The sequence below is a fragment of the Musa acuminata genome, chromosome BXJ1-4 (genome assembly GCF_036884655.1).
Source record: "Musa acuminata AAA Group cultivar baxijiao chromosome BXJ1-4, Cavendish_Baxijiao_AAA, whole genome shotgun sequence".
NCBI classification, from domain to species: Eukaryota; Viridiplantae; Streptophyta; class Magnoliopsida; order Zingiberales; family Musaceae; genus Musa; species Musa acuminata.
This window is the reverse complement of record NC_088330.1, coordinates 1,547,610-1,565,236: the sequence shown is the minus strand read 5'-3', so window position 1 is coordinate 1,565,236 and position 17,627 is coordinate 1,547,610. Positions and strand designations below refer to the sequence as shown.

The following is a 17,627-nucleotide window of genomic DNA, read 5'->3' as shown; positions in this document are numbered from 1 at the left end:
CAAGTTCAGTGTAGATTCATTCAATTGCAAGGTAGACCCATAATACTAACGTGAGAAATCGTTCGAAGCATCGAGCGTCGTGTATTGCAATTCATGATACGGACTAAATCTTCATGTCAGATTGACCGTAAAATGGCAATACGAGCAGACGTATGAAATTTCTCATGATCTCATGTCCATGTCCAATTTAGAGAAACTGAACGACATAATAAATGGCATCATCTCATGCAGCTATCAAACTCAATCATATAGTTAAATATACTCGTAAGTAGCAGTATGTAATGTAAGAAACCCATAATACGACTTTTGCACTCGTAAGGGCCATAACATTCATTACCCACAGTGAACCATAGAAGTTGTCCAGTCTTCTCGGTTCTACACGTTTATAAACCGGTGTTCAAGTTTAACGTGCTTGAACTCGGTGTAATAGTAACACTTTAAAGAATTCATCTCTCACTAGTCGTCACACGCACACATACGCAAACACACGAGTTGGTACGCCCTCACCGGGATTGGATTTCAATGCTCGGTTCACTTGCAAACCGGCAGCGGCCCCCCGCAGAGGCAGTCGTTGTTGGTGAAGGAGGCGGCCTCGAGGTGGTCGAAGGGGGAGCCGGCCGGGATGGGGCCGCAGAGGTGGTTGTGGCTGAGATCCAAGTGCCCCACGTACGCCGCCGTCACCAGCGTCTTCGGCACGCTGCCCCTTAGCCGGTTGTGCGACAGGTCCAGCGCCGTGTAGTACGACCGGGAGCCGAACACGTCCGGGATCTCCCCCTCGATGCCGTTTCGGCTCAGGTTCAGGATGCCGAGCCCCCGGCTTCTGAGCAGCGCCGCTGGGATCTGCCCGGTGAGCCGGTTCGAGTCGAGGTAGAGCGAGGCAAGCACCGGCATGGACCCCAGGGTCGCTGGGATCTGCCCGGAGATGCGGTTCTCAGCGAGGTCGAGGTCGGCGAGCCGGGTCATGTAGCCCACGGAAGCGGGGATGGTTCCGGAGATGCGGTTGCGGCCGAGGAGGGCGCGGCTGAGCATGCGCAGGTTTCCAAAATCGTGCGGGATGGGGCCGGAGATCTGGTTGTTGCTGAGGTCGAGGTGCATGAGTGAGGATAGGGCGGGGAGGGAGGCGGGGATGTGGCCGGAGATCTGGTTGTCGGCGACGTTGAGTACTGCGAGGCGGGAGAGGCGGCCGATGTCAGCGGGGATTGTGCCGGTGAGCCGGTTGCCGACGAGGTCGAGGATGCGGAGGAAGGGAAGGGAGGTGAGGCACGGAGGAATGGGCCCGGAAATGTGCTTCCAGTCGGCAAGGATGAGGGTGGCCAGACGGTCCAGGCGGCAGACCTCCGGCGAGATGCGGCCGGACATGAGGCCACCGGAGCGGCCTGAGCCGGCGAGGATGGGGTCTTCCGACTCTCCGCGCAGGGAGATGTCAGCTACGCGCCCGGTCGTGGGGTCGCAGCTCACGCCGTACCACCGGGAGCAGCACGCGTCGCCCGTCCACGACGAGAAGATACCCAGGTACGGCTCCGAAAGCGCCGACTTAAAAGCCAGGAGAGCCGCCCGATCCGAAGCCGAGCACCCGAAAGCGCCGTCGGTCGACGTGGCCGCGACGGCCAGGACGAGGACGACGGCCACGGTAGAGAGGAAACATGGAGGAGCCATACTGACTCTTAGCCGAAGCGATGATGAGTCTCTGCTAACTTTTTCCTTGTGACCGGGTTTATATGCGATTTCGGACGATTGTGTCCTCATCAAGATGGTCATATTACGATAGAAATTAACATGATTTCGGTGAAATTAAATGACTTAAAGAGGAGTATATGAGGAAGTACGGGCAGGGAGCAGGCGGGAACCGGAGGCACGTGCTTCGTTTCATATTAGCTTGTCGTTATCCGACGCGGCAGACGAATCCAGCGGACTGTTGCTCTAAAGATAGGACAAGAAGAAAAAAACTTTGAAGAACGTGTTATACTTTACCGCGATGCTACCCGCCTTGTAGTTCGGATAGAAAATGCCTCGACGCGGGTCCGCTCTTGGTAGAAAAAGGGTAGGAAAAAATTGTTGCTTGTCCACGAAAGGAAAGGGTCAATGGCTTTCTCACTTTATTTCTCACCAAAAAAGGCAAACGAAGACTCGGGTGGTAACCGGGAGCTGGCAGGACCTAACGGAATAAATGTTGGTGATCGTGGTTGTGACGCAGCCCTCTGATGTTAATCCAACGTTCCGCAGAGTGTAGTTGTGTGTCCTATTTGTTACGACCTCATGACTGAGGCAGCAAACCTCGTGAAACACCCAAGTCTGACAGGAGTGATGGGTTCAAATAATGTTTGTTGCATGTGTTGTGACGTCAGTCCTTTTTTTGCTTTACAGCCTCTCAGAGTCACCGAGGAAGTAATGGGATCGTTTGGAGGAGAGTCTCATGCTTCAAGCTTCAAGCCATCGATATCTCGCTGCACCATCAAATCATGTAATGAGAAGATTTAGACCACCGCGTTGTCATCATCAACATAATGGAATCCGCACCTAAACAACATAATGGAAGGTTGGATGGATGAATCTGACGACGGCAACACGAGACAAACTTGACTCGCTTAAATCCAGGCGGTTCACTGAAGCCCGACTTCAGGTCGGTGGGACCCGCGTCACATGCCTCTGCGGAGTATGTGTCTGTCCGCCGAAGTAGGTTCCTTGTACGTGGAAAAAAATAACTGCTGCGACGCATTTATATGTTAACCGGAGGAAGGGCCCAGCGACTCTGTCGAACCGCAAGAGAGGTACAGCCGAGGGTGAATGGTTAAGTGGTTGAAAAATGGAGTGCCCAACAGAACAGACAAAAACCAGCATGTGCGATCACGTGCTCTGTGATTCTCGAGGAAACACGAGTCCTAATCCGAGCGGCGGAACCGTGAAGCAATCTCCGACGCGAGAACCGAAGCAACCTATTGATGTTGATAAAGTAGAGATATAACGTGGGCCGCCACAGGACGTAACGTGTGGAACGCACTGTAAGAACATATATATATATATATATATATATATATGAGCATTTGGTCCAGTGGAACACAGAGAAAGAGAGACGAACAGAGGCTCTCTGCAAGACGGCACATAGATGAAAAGTTTTGGAGCAGCTTTCTCCAGACCACCAAATGATTCAACGGTGACATGACTCTGACGTGTGTATCATAACCAGGAGGTTAAACATTATTTTCTCGACCAAGTAGTGAGAGAGAGAGAGAGATCAATTGCTAGCGAGAATGGAATCAATCTTATCTCCGATATGGGCTTCGTAGTCCTCAAGGCGTCCAGCAACAGCTTCATTCTCCCAACGAATAAGCGTGGGCACACCCATGAGCTTGAACCTAGGGTCTACCCTCCATGGATGGCTAGGATTTCTCCACGTAGGTCTATCTCCAACATATGCTCTCAAAAGTACAAGATTGATATTTGATGCTTCCAGCTTTTCATATATGATGGGCTCTGCTACATTGCAATCTACAAATAGAATAGCATTTAACTCGCTTAGTAAATAAAAAGCTTGCCGAATCTGACGGGCATAATAATAATAATAATAATAATAAAAGTTAATACTATTTCAAGCCCTGAACAATAAGACGTCATACAATTATCAACCTTCACAGAACTAAAAAGCCACCTAGAGATAAGCCTGTCACACTCCTGCTTTTTTTCCTAAATCATTAGACATGGTCTAAGAGATATAGTTGACCATGAAGAAGCAAGAATGTTTCACCTCAAGTACAAGAGAAGAAACAAATAACTTCAGTCCCCCATTCATTGTGCTGATGGCACAAAGATGAGGACCATAAAGGCACCTACTACATTAAACGCAACATATAGTGAGTCAGAGAGGGATGATAAGGTACGAGAGAGGAGTGTCTTCTAATGAGATGAGGAACTCAAAGACCATAGGGATAGTTTGGCAAAAACATCCCAAGCAATTTCAAAATTTTAAATGTGAGGACAATAATGGCATTCTTAGGCCCCATACAGAACTCAAATTCTGAATCAAAATGATTGCGATCAAAAGTGATGCTTTCAAAGTTGAAATTATTGATACTTTACCCTCGGGCACAGAGCCTCCACTCTCCTTTATTCTTCTTCCCAATGTCTATCTTCCGACACATAGGCAGAGCTTTTTGATTGTTCTGCCAAAGCATGCCATAGAATATGCTACATTGCATAAAGAAAGGGGCTACTGACTTATTTTATGCATTAAACAAGACCGATTGGATCAACTCCTTTTGTGCTTGTCCCTAGGATTTTCCTAAAGCTACAAGAGACAAAAGATATTATGGATTTTGCCTGGAATCTTGTTTGCAAATCGTATCTGATCATGCATCAATTATCTAAATAGCTTTCAAATCTACAAAATAAGCACACAAAAAAAACATTAGTTTCTTATGATCGCTTATATCCATAGCATTGAGAAGATATATCAAATAGTTGCTTAGTGTAGATAAGATTAAACACAGCATCTAGCTCCTCATCCTAAAATTCAAAGGATTCAAGCATACACCTCACTCTAGGAAGAATGCATTCTTGGAAAAGTTGAAAAAAAGCCACCCAATCATATCTCTAAATATGCAAATGCAAGAAAATCCAAACATAAACAGGGATAAAGATGTAAACCTACAAAGGCTACATCAAGATTACTCATTAACACAAATGTCACAAACGCATGGATGCATATGCACAAGTGCACACAAGGACACACACGTAAGCGCACATGCACACACACACATATTGCAACACACAAAATTTACAGGATGTTGGCTTACATAGAATCAGTGTTTCTCTTAACCAATTATTTGCTTTACAGGTCTAAACATAAGAAATTTTGGAATATATTTCCTTAAGTCTCATGAGATAGTTAAAAGGAACTAAGATATCTTGTCCAATATGATAGCAAATTCTTGCAGTGAGCACTCAGGTCTAATGATTCATGAGAAAAAGAATCATTTTTTTTATTTTTTTCATCCCAATTTTTGCTAGACTGTGCTGATTTCTAGCTAAAGCAAGTTAGAAGAAAGAAAAACTCAATATAGGTTGCTCAATTTCAGATGTCCTATCCGACATTTTAAACTCTGAGATTACCTATAAGTTCAGATTGAAAATTTCATATTGGGAAAAAATAAATTATCAATATCAGGTCACATAGATTGGGACTGTGGCGATCAGGATCAATGCAAATATAAAAAATGGGCAGTCACTGAAGTTGGCAAGAACTGGACCATGGTTGCTGACACTACTTGAGATTCACTGAGTTTTCCAAGACTATATGGAATTGCAAGTAGAGGAGTGGCATGCAAGCATGCTCTGTTATATTTATGTCCAAGAGTATCATGACTAAGTCCCGAAAGTTAGATGATAGATAAAAATAATTTTACAAGTGAAAAAAGAAAGAATACATGAAATGCATACATTACTTTGTTAAAAGAAGAGAAATGGGAAAGAAACCAGAATTTCTGAGCTATTTAGTCCTGAAACAACCTTTAGTATGTTTCAATGAAGAAGGCAATGATAGTAACTTCACCTATCATAATCTACACATATGAACTGCTAAAACAACACTAGCGGAGCCTTTCTTTAACTAGCATATCTTAGGCAATGGCCCTTTAATCAGTCATAGACAGAGTCCACATTAATCAAAATAACAATAACAAACAACAGGCAAAGATCAACCAGTAGAAATAAATCCAAATGATAACCTTAAAAAATGAAAAGAGAGTCACTAAAAAGTAAAAACAAGGGTGTCCATAAACTCAATGAACCCACTTTAATTACGGCTACAAGGAATCGAGAGAGAACAATGGAACTGATTCCATTGATGGAAAGGCATCGAATTAAAAATCAAAACAAAGATTAATGAAAAAAGCCAGCTAAGAGCTTAACATGAAGTGCTTGGATGAACCAGGAATTTGCTTTGACGTTTATTGTTTCTTGTTTGTTCTTACGTAACGAATATAGGATGTAGGATCGGAACATGCTCCTATAGATTCAAATACTTGGGAACTATTTTTCACTGTGGGATTACATGGAACATGTTCTTACGTAACGAATATTTTCTCTCCAAGTTGGCAAATAGGCCATCAATATGAGATCACTATGCACAGCCTTCATCCAAGTACTGGATCGAACAACAGAGTAAGAAGAACTAATAGATATCAAAGACAAAAACCCGAAGGGTTTTACGTCGTAGTGGGTCGTTCTCAAGCAGAAAGAGAGAGGAGAAAGAAGAAAGTGCAACAGATCTGATCTAAGAGAGGAAGAGCGGAAAGGGCAAGCGGAACAATGTACCAGGGCACCAGCTGCGATTGGTAGAGGGATCCTTGTCGGCCAAGAACAGAAGAAACTTGAGTTGACCTGGTTCCGATGGGGAGCCTTCCGTCGTCTCCGACTTGGTGAATCCCTCGAAAACCTGGTCGAAGTTGGAGAGATCGGCGTCAAAGGTCTTGAGAGGCATCCCTTCCTTCCTTCCCCCACTTAGAAACCCTGCCTTGCTCAGTTAGGATCGGAGAGATAGGGGCGCATGGGGCATCACCAATTGGCCGGCCCTTCTTAAATTTGGAACGGACGGCTGATATTTGATGAAAGCAACCTGCAAAACTCGTGAGGAATACGAATCAGGATAGCCAAACTATCGATCTGCTCAACATGAGAGCACGTGGCGGCGTACGTGCATCCTATCATTAATTAGCATGTTACTTGTGAGCGGGGAGAGAATACTGCAAACATCATCAAAGGAAATTTTACAAATTAATAATTAAATATTCTGATAATAATTAAAATATTTATAAAGGAATTAAACCCTAATTTTCAAGGTTTACTTCTTTCACATGATATCATTAATCATTAATTAAGCATTGTAGATGATCAATCTAGACTCTTCTGCAACCACCATCAGAAAAATTAGCTTAGATGATATTTAGCTTATTGTAAGTCATTTCTGTATTGGATAACCCATTTCTTTCATACATTCTCTCCTTATGTTGTCTTCCTCTTGTGTCCTATTTTAATTTAATAACTTTAGCTTTTATATATAATTATCTTTTGATTTTATTTATACACACCTAAAAATGTCAATAGCTTGAGATCAAACATTAATCGAATATACATAATTATATTTTAATAGATCAACTATCAAGGTGGAAGAGAAGCCAAACAATATATTACTTAAGAGGACAACATCTGAAAAATGAATCCGATCAAGTCATCTTCATCACATTGAGTTATTAACCATTTCCGATACTAACACTATACGCACAAGAATTCATTCAAAAATACTTGCAATTACCACTTGCAACATTTGGTCATGTCTGCAAATGATAATTGTCTGCAAAACACGTATTACCACTATGATCAACAACAAAAGCACAACTGAAGAACAAGGACTATCCCTGCTAAAACACCAAGGGCCGCCCCCTATCACGGAGGACGTGGTTACAAGATGCCGAGTACCTCATACAAGAAATCAATCAGCAGTAGACCTCTTCTCGGTAGTGTAGGGGAAGCACTCCTTTCCATTGTCAACTCTTGCTGTCCGGCCTCCAATATCCAACACAGCAGAAGTGAATGCAAGAGCTGATCCTGCAGAGATCGCTGTTGGAATGCTCCTACCTGTACATTGAATGAGGCATAGATCAACATAAGGAAAAATAAGGTAATCTGAATGACCCAACAAGAAAAGCATGATGTCATAGCATAGAGATATGCAGAATTGACGAATTTACTCCATAGAAGATCCTTACAGACAGATACTATAAATTAGCTAGAATACTATTCCTGCCCGAACAAGGGAAATAGTATCAGTAACCACAATTGCAAGTCAGCAGAACAGAAAGCAAAATCATGGCATCTTTGTTTCAACCAAGCAACATAACTCAGGTGGAAGATAGAAACTTGCATATAATTATATCTTTCCACTTACAGAATAGTGATTAACATTGATGAAAACTTAGTAAACTAGTTAAGTAGTTAACACATATATGTCTACATTTTGGACTAGCTTTAGCCAGAAATTCAATCTCAAGAATTTTCATAAACAAGTTTGGTACTTACAGCATTACTATGTGAAGAAACTTCATTTATGATTTCCAAGACACATACATCAACAACAACAACAAAGTCATAAGTCTCAACTATTTTGGATTGGATACATGGATATTTTACCATCATTAAGATATGTAAAAGGTCATATGTATAGTTAAGTTTAGAATATCTAAATCTTTATTTATAGTTTCTATTAAAGTCTTTTTAGGTCTTTCTCTCTCTCCTTGTACAATTAAGATTAATCATTTCAACTCTTCTACCTATCACCTCTGTAAGTCTCCTAAGCACATATTTATACCATCTTAAACAATTTCTCTTTTATCTTATCCTGTATCAAAGCGATACCTAATTATTTATGAATAAAATTTGTATTCCTATCTTTCCTAGTAACTCTACAGATCCATCTCAACATTCTTATTTCAACAACACAAACTTTTTATATATGTCTTTAAGAACTCTTTCATAAGCTTTCTCTAAGTCAATAAAGATCATATGCAAATCTTTCTTTTTCTCCCTATATTTTCATTAATTATCTTAATCAATAAATAGATTTTATGGTTGATTTCCTAAGACACATATGGAGTAAAAATGGAATGCCAACGATATGCCTTGGAATGATAAATGACCTTCCAAAACCAATTGGTGTGTACATTGAATGTTAAGTTCATCACACATTTGACCTTAGTTGGTATTCTTGATTGAATGAGCAGGTATGCCTTAATATATTGCCAAAACTAGAATAAAATGTAAGAGTTGATAATCAAGGGATCCCAAGCATTGGCATTGCTTTGTAGTTTTAAACAAGGGAGGCATATACAATGAAAAAGAAACTATCCACAATAAAAACTATAACTATATATTAGTAAACCTGGAGCAAAGTCTTATTTATATACTATATATCATATGATTATAAAATTTGAATAAAATATACTATGTATTATATAGCACCTATTATAATATTATATTATTAAATATTAAATAGGAAAAGTAAAGCTTCTTACTTATCTCTTCATCAGTTTTTAGTTTTGTGGAGACTCATTAAATCTACTTTGATGAGCTTGAAACCACCTACAACTGTGATGGCAACCTAAGGCATTGTGTGAATGTCATGAAAAAGAAGTTTGTCAACAAATGTAATGGCAACTGCGAAGCAATGTTTTTAAAAGGTGCTGGGGCAAGACAAGACGAGATCCGAGCGCCTCGTAACACCTTGAGGCGAGGCGTTTCAATGAAACGCTACTTGGGTGAGCACTTGAGTATAGGTGCCAGGCCAATCGGGTGTGCACCTGAGCCAAATTGATGATGGTCAGCCTGGGTTCGAGCCTAGGCGAGTAAGTTGGTTTAATTGAACTGTGACCCAGTGAAAGAAACCAACAAAGCAAAGTCACTACTCGTTCGCTACCTTCATATGCTTTATCCGTCATCGGTTTCCACCTTCCACCCCTTTCATTGGTTACTTCTCCTCCTTTCTTTCTTATTTTATAGCCTACCTTTACATTACTCACACAAGTAAAGCATTAGAAGGGTAGTGACAAATGGAGTTACATCAAAATGTCAAGGTTTTATTCCAAAAATAAAGAAAAGAAGAAAATAAAAGGGAGCTACCATGTCTTTTATTTGTCTTTTTAAAACTTAAACTACGAATTTTAACCTCAATCACTTAAATGATTTGAAGAAAAGGGAGCATTTGAACAGCCATGCAGCTTACTTGGCTGGTATAAAAAGAACCAGATCCAGTATAGTTTCCATGTTTATTCATCTTTATAAAAGAGCTACCATGATAGCATTTTTATGGCCTATGTCCCTTACCTCTTCTAGTAAATACACACACATTATATATAAGTAAAAGCTTACAAGAACTGTTAGGTAGGTGTAATTACAAGAGATGTAATTTGGTACTTTATATGATTCCAATTTGATGTATCATTATCATATTTAATTATTAATCAATAGTACTATATACTTTTAAATTTTAATATTCGAGAGTGTCTCGCTTCACTCTTTCGAGCATTTTGGGATCTTGGCATCTAGTGCTTTTAAAAACACTGCAGCGAAGGCTAAAGGTTACCGGCAAAGGAATGCTCCTCTCTTCCATAAGCCATAAGACCTCCTCTTCCATTTCTCCCCATCTACTTCACACTCCTCTTCTCCACAAATGGCCAGATCTGACATTCCTGCCTCCTTAGATCTTACTCCTCTCAGATCTGTTAACCCTCCTTCGATTCCCTCTCTCTTTTCTATTTTCCTTAGGTTTACTTCCTTACCTTCTTTCCTTCTTTTCTTCTTTTTGTTTCAACTCTTTTGGTCAGAATCAGCCATTTCCGAGTGCCACTATCTGTTGGCAAGATTCTGTGCTGATAATGGCTCAAAGCTAAAAATCGACCAGCTGACTGATTTTCAACAAATGCAAGGTAATTTTTGGCACAGAGACAATTCCAATCCTTTTTGGGCTGCTTCCACCCAATTTCTCTGGCTCCTTGATATATCGGGAACGATCAAATTGGTTTTGGCCAGACTTGATCAAATTTGGCTGATTAGTACTGGAATTAATCAAGTTTGAAAAAAGTATCATCTTAGCTCAAGTTTCCGTAGGTTTGAGATGTGGAAGGATATGTGCAAAGACATATCACACTGTGATGTGTGCCACAAGGTCAAGTTGCTTCCTTTGATACACCTTTCAAAATTTTTTCATTCATGTGATTTAGTTTATACAAATTCTCCTGCATAGCTCCAAGTTGTAGAGTTTTTCTTGTCGAGTACATAGCAAAGCTTCATAAGTAGTCATACTCTATTGCGTGAGACTGCAAAAGGGCATTTTCTCTATTTCTAGTGTGAATTCTTCATTTTGCAAGGGACCAAGTACAAGATGAGTATAGCATACCAACTCAGACTAAAGTTCTTCATTTTGAAACATGGGCTAGAGACTTGCACTGTTATGTGGGAGAAAACACTTTGAGAATGGCTAAAGTTCCTAAATTAGACAATGTGATCCTAAAATGGATTTTACTACTCTGCCCAGACACACCACAAATTTGGAGATGCCCTATGGTGGACTATTGTGTTCTCTGCCCACAATAGCAGATGAGATAGACACAAACGTTTTGCAGGATGAAGAGCAGCTGAGGACCCTCAGGAGGCACTTGGCAATAATAGAAAACAGAATGAAAAACTACTATGTTTGGAAGCACAGAGTTCGCAATTGATGATTTGATGCATTAAATTTTTTCGGTTTGCAAAGGTAAGTGATGAAGGCGAGATTTGGTCCCAGGACTTTGCATTGTATGATCTATCAAGGCTTTTACCAACCATGCTAGCTAGGACTTTCATTTATAAACTAATAAGATATTAAAATATGCCGGATGAGGTTTTGAACCCTTAACCTAAGTGAGTTTGATTCACCACCATCAGACCAATGTTTTAGGAGTTAAATTATAGTTGACGGAAGTGGGATTTGATGCATTAAAATATTAATTCTGTTTTCTTAATTATCTCAGCTACTTAAGGTATCTAGTAACTATCAAACATTTTAAGCAACTTTAACTTTGCAAAAGACCAAACAAGTCAAAGAACTCCTCAAACTATTTTCCATAAGCATGGGATTTCCTGAGATTAGAAGTTTCAACTCTTATAATTTCTTAAACAAAATATAAGGAATAACAGAATGCAACAAAAAACTTCATTTAGGTATATGTGATTTTAGAATATGTACTTTCTTCACAAATAATACCACTTAATAAATAAGAAAAACAATCAATTTCAACAAATCATAAACAGTTCTTTATTTTCTGTTCTGTATCTAAAATTAGCAAATTCAAGATTTGGTACCCTTTTTTTCTTTTGATAATGCTACCAAGTTTTATTTGTTCATTTTTTTTAATAATCTTCTTGAGGCTCTACTAGAACTACTGAAATCAAATACCAACTAGTGAAATTGAAATTACATATTAGGTAAATTCAAGACTCATACTTGAATACTTGTTTGGTACTGTGTACAAAGCATTAGCAGCATTCTGTAATTCAAGTGGAGAAAGATAGCTCAAAATAAACCAGCTTAATAAAACAGGATATAACGCATGTTACAAATCTATATAAACTACAAGTAACATGATAGAAAATTGAGATATTTGGTAACTTATGAGTTATATAAAAAAAAATGCAGGTTTAGATTCCGTATATCATTACTACATGAAAACAGAAAAGGATGTTTTACCTTTGAAGCCATGAACAGTTGCTCCGGCGACAAAAGCACCCACAGCACCATTTATGAAATCCCTCTTCAACCTTTGCTTTTGTACTGACTGCTCCACGCCAATGTACAGTCCTCCGACGGCAGCAAAGGTGAGCCCGTAGTTCCCGCACATCTTCAACGTTCTTATCAACCCCGGAAGAGCTACGTTCCGCTCCACACGAGGCACATCATACCAAGTAGCAACAATGGTGCCTCAAATGGTTCCTGCTACTAAACCCGTCGTTGCGCCCTTAATTGTCTTCATAACTGGAGAATCCTCGACCTCCAGATATCTCATCTCCGACGGATCCATCTTCTCTTCCAGTCGATACAGATGGATTAGGATGAAATGAAACCCTAGAAATTCAAGATCGACTAAAAACGCAGTTTTAATCTAAAATTTGCAATAGAACTCAAAGATCAAGGAAAACCGGACCAAAATTAAACCGAGGGAACAGATTAAGAACCAAAATCGGGAAAAATAGAAAAGTAAATTGCTGGATCAGAGTAACTAAAAGGAAAACCATGACAACAGGCGGAATCAATTTGGGGAAAAAGATGTACCTCGACGTTTTGGGCGTAAAATTACTCGACGGAGGAGGAGCTGCCCCAAACCCCAGGCGGAGTTCTACACGGTGGAGTGTAAGAACCACAAAATTACTAGAACACCCTCCATCCCTCGCCTCTGGATCAGACGGCTGCTGGGACGTCCATGGCCCGTGTTCGTCATCCAAATGCTCGTGACCGTCTGATTAGAAAAAACACTTATAAAAGACGGATAATGATTATATTTTATAGATCTATGAAAAGCTTAGGGATATGCATGTGATTTAACGAAGACAAAGGTTTTCTTATGTATATGATTTATCAGTGTTCAAATGGCACAAGCATTCCTTGAGACTATTAAGTGATGTGATCTTAATTTCAAAGCATATCTCATGCATTTGGACGTTTCTAAATCATATATAGATCCGAAGACTGGCAAGAGCTGCACTGATACATAAGTGAGCTTGCCAACCGCCACTGGGCTCGCTTGCAGTAGAGAACAAAGCAAATCGATACTACGCACCAGAGTACACAAGCACTACAAAGAATCAAATCAATCTCATCCTTAGCATGTAAATGATCCACTCTGTGACCTCTAAAATGAAGCCTACAGAAAAGAAGCAGCAGAAGATACTTCCATCAATGGCATCACTCTCTGCATTAAAATGCTTTTGCTCTCCACAATGCGGTCTCTCTTAGCATGTATAGCTTCTGAAACAGAGGAAGAAGCTCACAGCACCGAACTCCTGCTTGTTCCATTGCACATGCACTCGGGAACTGGGAAAGCAGTGACGTCCTTGTCGCCCTTGTCGCTCCTCCACTCGGGCTGGCCGACCGATCCTCGGTGGAGTTCCTTGATGATCCGATGGAATTCGAGCTCGGGAAGAGAGGCGTCAAGGAAATATGGGAGCATCTGACGCTTGTTCGGGGTGATGAACTTTCTGTGCCCGGCGAATGCCCGGTGGCCCTGCATCAGGTGCCCCATGTTTCCCCCATGGGAGGGCATGAACACATCACTCTGTTCGCAGACGATGTAGTCGATAGCTGCTAGGAGGGAGGCCTTCTTCGCGAACGGTTCGAGTTCGCCGGGCAGCGACAGATTCTCCTTGTTGTACAGATGCGGGAACTCTCTCGTCAAAGGCAGCAGCGCCTCCGGCCCTCCGAACGGCTCGCCGCCTGCCCAGTATATCATCGCATCTGGGGGAGCTCCTAGTGCTTTCAGCAGCCTGAAACAGAGCAGGTAGGCCTCAGTTCCCCACAAGATGTATGCATACTTGCTTCCTGATTCCTCTACCTGGTGACTTCGAGAGCATTCAGTGGGCAGAATCCGGCGAGTTTGCGCTCGTGGTAGGTTATGTTGGACCTACCAGTGAGGAGCTTCGGGCGGAGCTTCCTCTCTTCTTGGACGATCTCGTCGTACTCGGAGCTCAGCCCAGGAAGGCACCCTGTTCGCACCCACACATCTTTCTCCAGTCGAAGGTGCAGAGCGAGGTAAGGCCCCTTGCTCCGCATCCTCATGGCGAGATTGTTGCCCAACTCCTGGATGGGTGCTGCAAACCTCAGGGCATGGAAGGCGACCTGTTGCCGAACATGTGGATTCAGAAGGACAATTTCGATGAAACAAGAACATCAGAGAGACAAGGTTGGATGTTCTGATTACTTTGCATCGGAGCTTTTGTAGGTCACGTGGGAGGTCTTTGGACAACCGGGAATCCAATCCTCTGAGAAGCAAAACCCCTTCTCTGTTGAGCTGCAATCACAAGAACAAGTAGACAGCACGTCATCAGACTCAGCTCTAATCTTCCATTCACCACCAAATGGTTGGAGAAGAAAACCATTTGGACGCTTCGGTCATCTTTCTTTGATGAAGGAAGCAACAGTTCAGTCATCATCAACTGACGAGACTGGAGAAAAGAAGCACATACTTTCTTCAGGTACCGATTCCGGATCCAGCTAGGGGGGACATTGAGAGGGGTCTGCTTCCCGTCCACTGGCCTCGTTCTGATATGGGTCGACGGCAGCGACGACACCACCTTAACATCGTCGGCGAGAACTCTCTTGAAATGCTCCAGATCAAATATATCAGAGAACTCGCTGCCCAATCGAAAAATTGATGCAAAAATAATTAGATGCCACTTGAAACCAAATGAAGAGATGAGGATAAACAGATCGACGGATAATAGATCAGAAATAGCAATTCTTTGCACCCAGAAATGCTTAATATATAGTATACTTATCTCCAGACTCCATAAAAACTCGGGTGTGAGCTTCCTTTTAAGGACAATAGATGGTAAAAGGGTTCAAAACTTTCTAATGTTGGAACTAAAATGGCAGAAAAGGAAGACGACAGTAGCAAAGATAGGAGGATTTTGATCCTAGATTCTCTCGAAAGTAACAAGATGGACTCGCAAAATGGCACCTTTCGTCGCCCCAGATGACATTGACCTGGAGAACAGGGACGACGAGCGCCGCCCCGAGGATGCGAGCGATCACCACCGCGTCGACGATCTGGTTCCGCTGCTGGTTGAGCCCACCGGAGACCACCACCAGCAAGTACTTCCGCCGCCTGACTCCTCGAGCCGCCTCGCTCTCCATCCGGAACTCCTCGCTGAAGTTAAGGCACGGCGAGTATCCCATTCCATCCGGCTGCCTCCAGAACTCCCCCACCACCTCTCCCACATCGCCACCATCAACTCCCACCGACACCACCGCCGCTTTGTCGGCAGCCCACGCCGATTCGGTCGACGAAGAGTGCGAGCAGGGGACGGAGGGAAAGGGGAGGAGGCGGTGGAGCTCGGACCCGATCCTGAGGGTGCGGAGCAGGGCGAGAAGGAAGAAGAGCAGGAGTAGGAGGAACTTCGGGTTTCGTGCAAGGGACGGAAGGCGCTGGCCGGGGAACCGCACGGCCTTCTTGGGGGAGAGGCGGAGGCCGTGGAGAGAGTGAATGAACTGCGACGGCACTGCGATGTACGAGAGCCGCTTCGTCTTCGACCTCGCCATCAGTGCTCTAAGCTCACCTTACTATTCGTCCTCCTCTTCTACTACTTGTCCTTCTGAGACATGGTCATCGGGGGGAGTGAGAAATGGCCGACCAGCCAACTTGATTCATCGAGCGGGTTGGGAGTGCCTTTCCCGCTCCAATGACGAGAACGCCCGTCCGACAAGGAGAATCCAACGGATCGATATGGGGTACTGTCGTCATATGGCGCGGCAAACGTTCAGTCCTCGAATGAGAGGGACCGGGATTGCGGCCATCGAGACGTGTCGCAAGATCAAACGGCCAGCTGGCGAAATCTGACGTGCGACCAATCCAATCGAGAGTCCGTATACATTGTCGTGTACGGGTCGACGATCAGCACGTACGTGATCGTCCCAGCTGAGGAAATGGACGGTGGATCGTCGATGGGGCTCGACGAAGTATCTGGCGGTGGTAAAGGACGGCTTCTTTAATGCGTCTCCAACCCATGATCATAACATTACATTTGGAATTGGTCACCGTAAGAATTAATATACATGTAAAAATTAGGGGTTTGAATCAAATTAAAATCAACGAACAATGGAGGATCATGAGCTACGAGCCAATCATGGTTGTGTCCGATTCATATAATTAATTGGGGCTATTAATGACTTCGTCTTAATTTTGGATTTTTCTCATTGGCAAAAATTTCCATGGAAGGGTTAAATATAGGTATTGGAGATCCAACGGGAGCACAATATGTAGAACATGGCTGGCTGGATCGGTGCTGAAAAGGACACTTCAGGTGATAATATAGAATAGCTGCAGGTGATAGTAACGAGACAAGAGGATGATAGAGACATGAGAGGCAAGGGAAAAGTCATCAGGAGAGAGAGAGAGAGAGAGATGGCTTTTGAGTAATAGAAGAAGAGCTTAGAGGTAGAGTACCCAATAATATATTATTATCCTTCAGATTATCTATATAAACAAAAAGAATTAAGTAAATCCAAAGAAAAATGATATCACCTTTCACAGAAACAACAGCTTCTCAAACGCGTTGGAATACCCAATCATTTGGTACATCACGAAATCACACATGCATGGCTAAAGTGGAAGGACGAGGACGACACGAAAATGCTTGGCCAACCACATGTCTCTGCTGCACCACTCGTTAAACAAAGCTGCACGAAAACCCACAACAACAGCCTATCACGGAAAGCTTTTATCACACTAAAAGGACCTGCGAGAACATTTGTATCGTGCAAGTTAGAACTTGCTCCGAAGTGACTGCGAACGAGAAGGATGGATGGAGACTCGTCACCTTGTTTCTCGTTCTATGTCTACAACGCATGTATTCTTCACTGTACAAAATGGGATAGTTTCCGACCAGAGAAATATAAATCGATTATTTTAACGACCGACACACTACTACTCGACAGAAAGTAGAAAGTAGAGCACAGGCTCTCAGGTAATTAATATTCTTTTTCAACAAAAAGAAATATATTTATTGACCTTAGAAGTGATTTTTCGATGGACGAGTCGGAAAAAAATGAACCTTCTCACTTGACAATCATTTACTTAGACCTCTTTCGATCTTCATTGTCTCCCCCTTTGGTAAGTCAAGCAAAGATCACCATCTATCGACATCTCATGGTGTAGGAGTGGTTGATGACTTTTCGATAGTAGGTAAGAGGTGAACATCTCGGGACCTCTCCTTTCACAAGGTGATGCAAGACACCCAAATAGATGATGAATAGAAAACCAATTGGTAAACAACAACTCTCTTTTCTTGATGACTCGGTCACTATTAGGTCAATTTCTCTCTCTCGTCCTCCT

At 42.4% G+C, this 17,627-nt stretch overlaps 4 protein-coding genes across 4 annotated transcripts; all 4 read right to left on the bottom strand.

Moving 5' to 3' along the window:
• Positions 1-279: 279 nt before the first annotated feature.
• On the bottom strand, positions 280-1,694 carry LOC135640654 (DNA damage-repair/toleration protein DRT100-like). Its single transcript, XM_065155332.1, has one exon. It carries the CDS (start codon positions 1,654-1,656, stop codon positions 532-534), a length of 1,125 nt encoding a protein of 374 aa, XP_065011404.1. The 5' UTR covers positions 1,657-1,694; the 3' UTR covers positions 280-531.
• A 1,406-nt stretch (positions 1,695-3,100) lies between these two features.
• On the bottom strand, positions 3,101-6,570 carry LOC135640645 (thioredoxin-like protein Clot). Its single transcript, XM_065155324.1, has 2 exons — positions 6,310-6,570; positions 3,101-3,486 (listed from the first exon to the last, which is right to left on the bottom strand). The coding sequence occupies exons 1-2, from the start codon at positions 6,473-6,475 to the stop codon at positions 3,233-3,235; spliced, it is 420 nt and encodes a 139-aa protein (XP_065011396.1). The 5' UTR covers positions 6,476-6,570; the 3' UTR covers positions 3,101-3,232.
• A 631-nt stretch (positions 6,571-7,201) lies between these two features.
• LOC103980531 (outer envelope pore protein 16-3, chloroplastic/mitochondrial) lies at positions 7,202-13,237 on the bottom strand. Its single transcript, XM_065155313.1, is given in 3 exon segments — positions 7,202-7,629; positions 12,272-12,664; positions 12,854-13,237. Coding segments are annotated over 2 exon segments (477 nt in total). The 5' UTR covers positions 12,603-12,664; positions 12,854-13,237; the 3' UTR covers positions 7,202-7,483.
• Positions 13,238-13,374: 137 nt separating this feature from the next.
• Positions 13,375-15,929, bottom strand: LOC135640638 (O-fucosyltransferase 20-like). The gene is made up of 5 exons (XM_065155308.1): positions 15,255-15,929; positions 14,761-14,929; positions 14,496-14,585; positions 14,130-14,413; positions 13,375-14,061 (listed from the first exon to the last, which is right to left on the bottom strand). Exons 1-5 carry the CDS (start codon positions 15,833-15,835, stop codon positions 13,566-13,568), a joined length of 1,620 nt encoding a protein of 539 aa, XP_065011380.1. The 5' UTR covers positions 15,836-15,929; the 3' UTR covers positions 13,375-13,565.
• Between the last annotated feature and the right edge of the window lie 1,698 nt (positions 15,930-17,627).

What these genes read in the sequence shown, in the direction of transcription:
- LOC135640654 (XM_065155332.1), bottom strand. Translation starts at nt 1,656, where the DNA reads ATGGCTCCTCCATGTTTCCTCTCTACCGTGGCCGTCGTCCTCGTCCTG.
- LOC135640645 (XM_065155324.1), bottom strand. Translation starts at nt 6,475, where the DNA reads ATGCCTCTCAAGACCTTTGACGCCGATCTCTCCAACTTCGACCAGGTT. An exon ending in CAATCGCAGCTGGTGCCCTG is followed by an intron (nt 3,487 to 6,309) that starts GTACATTGTTCC and finishes TTCTATTTGTAG; the next exon opens with ATTGCAATGTAGCAGAGCCC.
- LOC135640638 (XM_065155308.1), bottom strand. Translation starts at nt 15,835, where the DNA reads ATGGCGAGGTCGAAGACGAAGCGGCTCTCGTACATCGCAGTGCCGTCG. An exon ending in GGAATCGGTACCTGAAGAAA is followed by an intron (nt 14,586 to 14,760) that starts GTATGTGCTTCT and finishes TTGTGATTGCAG; the next exon opens with CTCAACAGAGAAGGGGTTTT. An exon ending in AATGCTCTCGAAGTCACCAG is followed by an intron (nt 14,062 to 14,129) that starts GTAGAGGAATCA and finishes GCTCTGTTTCAG; the next exon opens with GCTGCTGAAAGCACTAGGAG.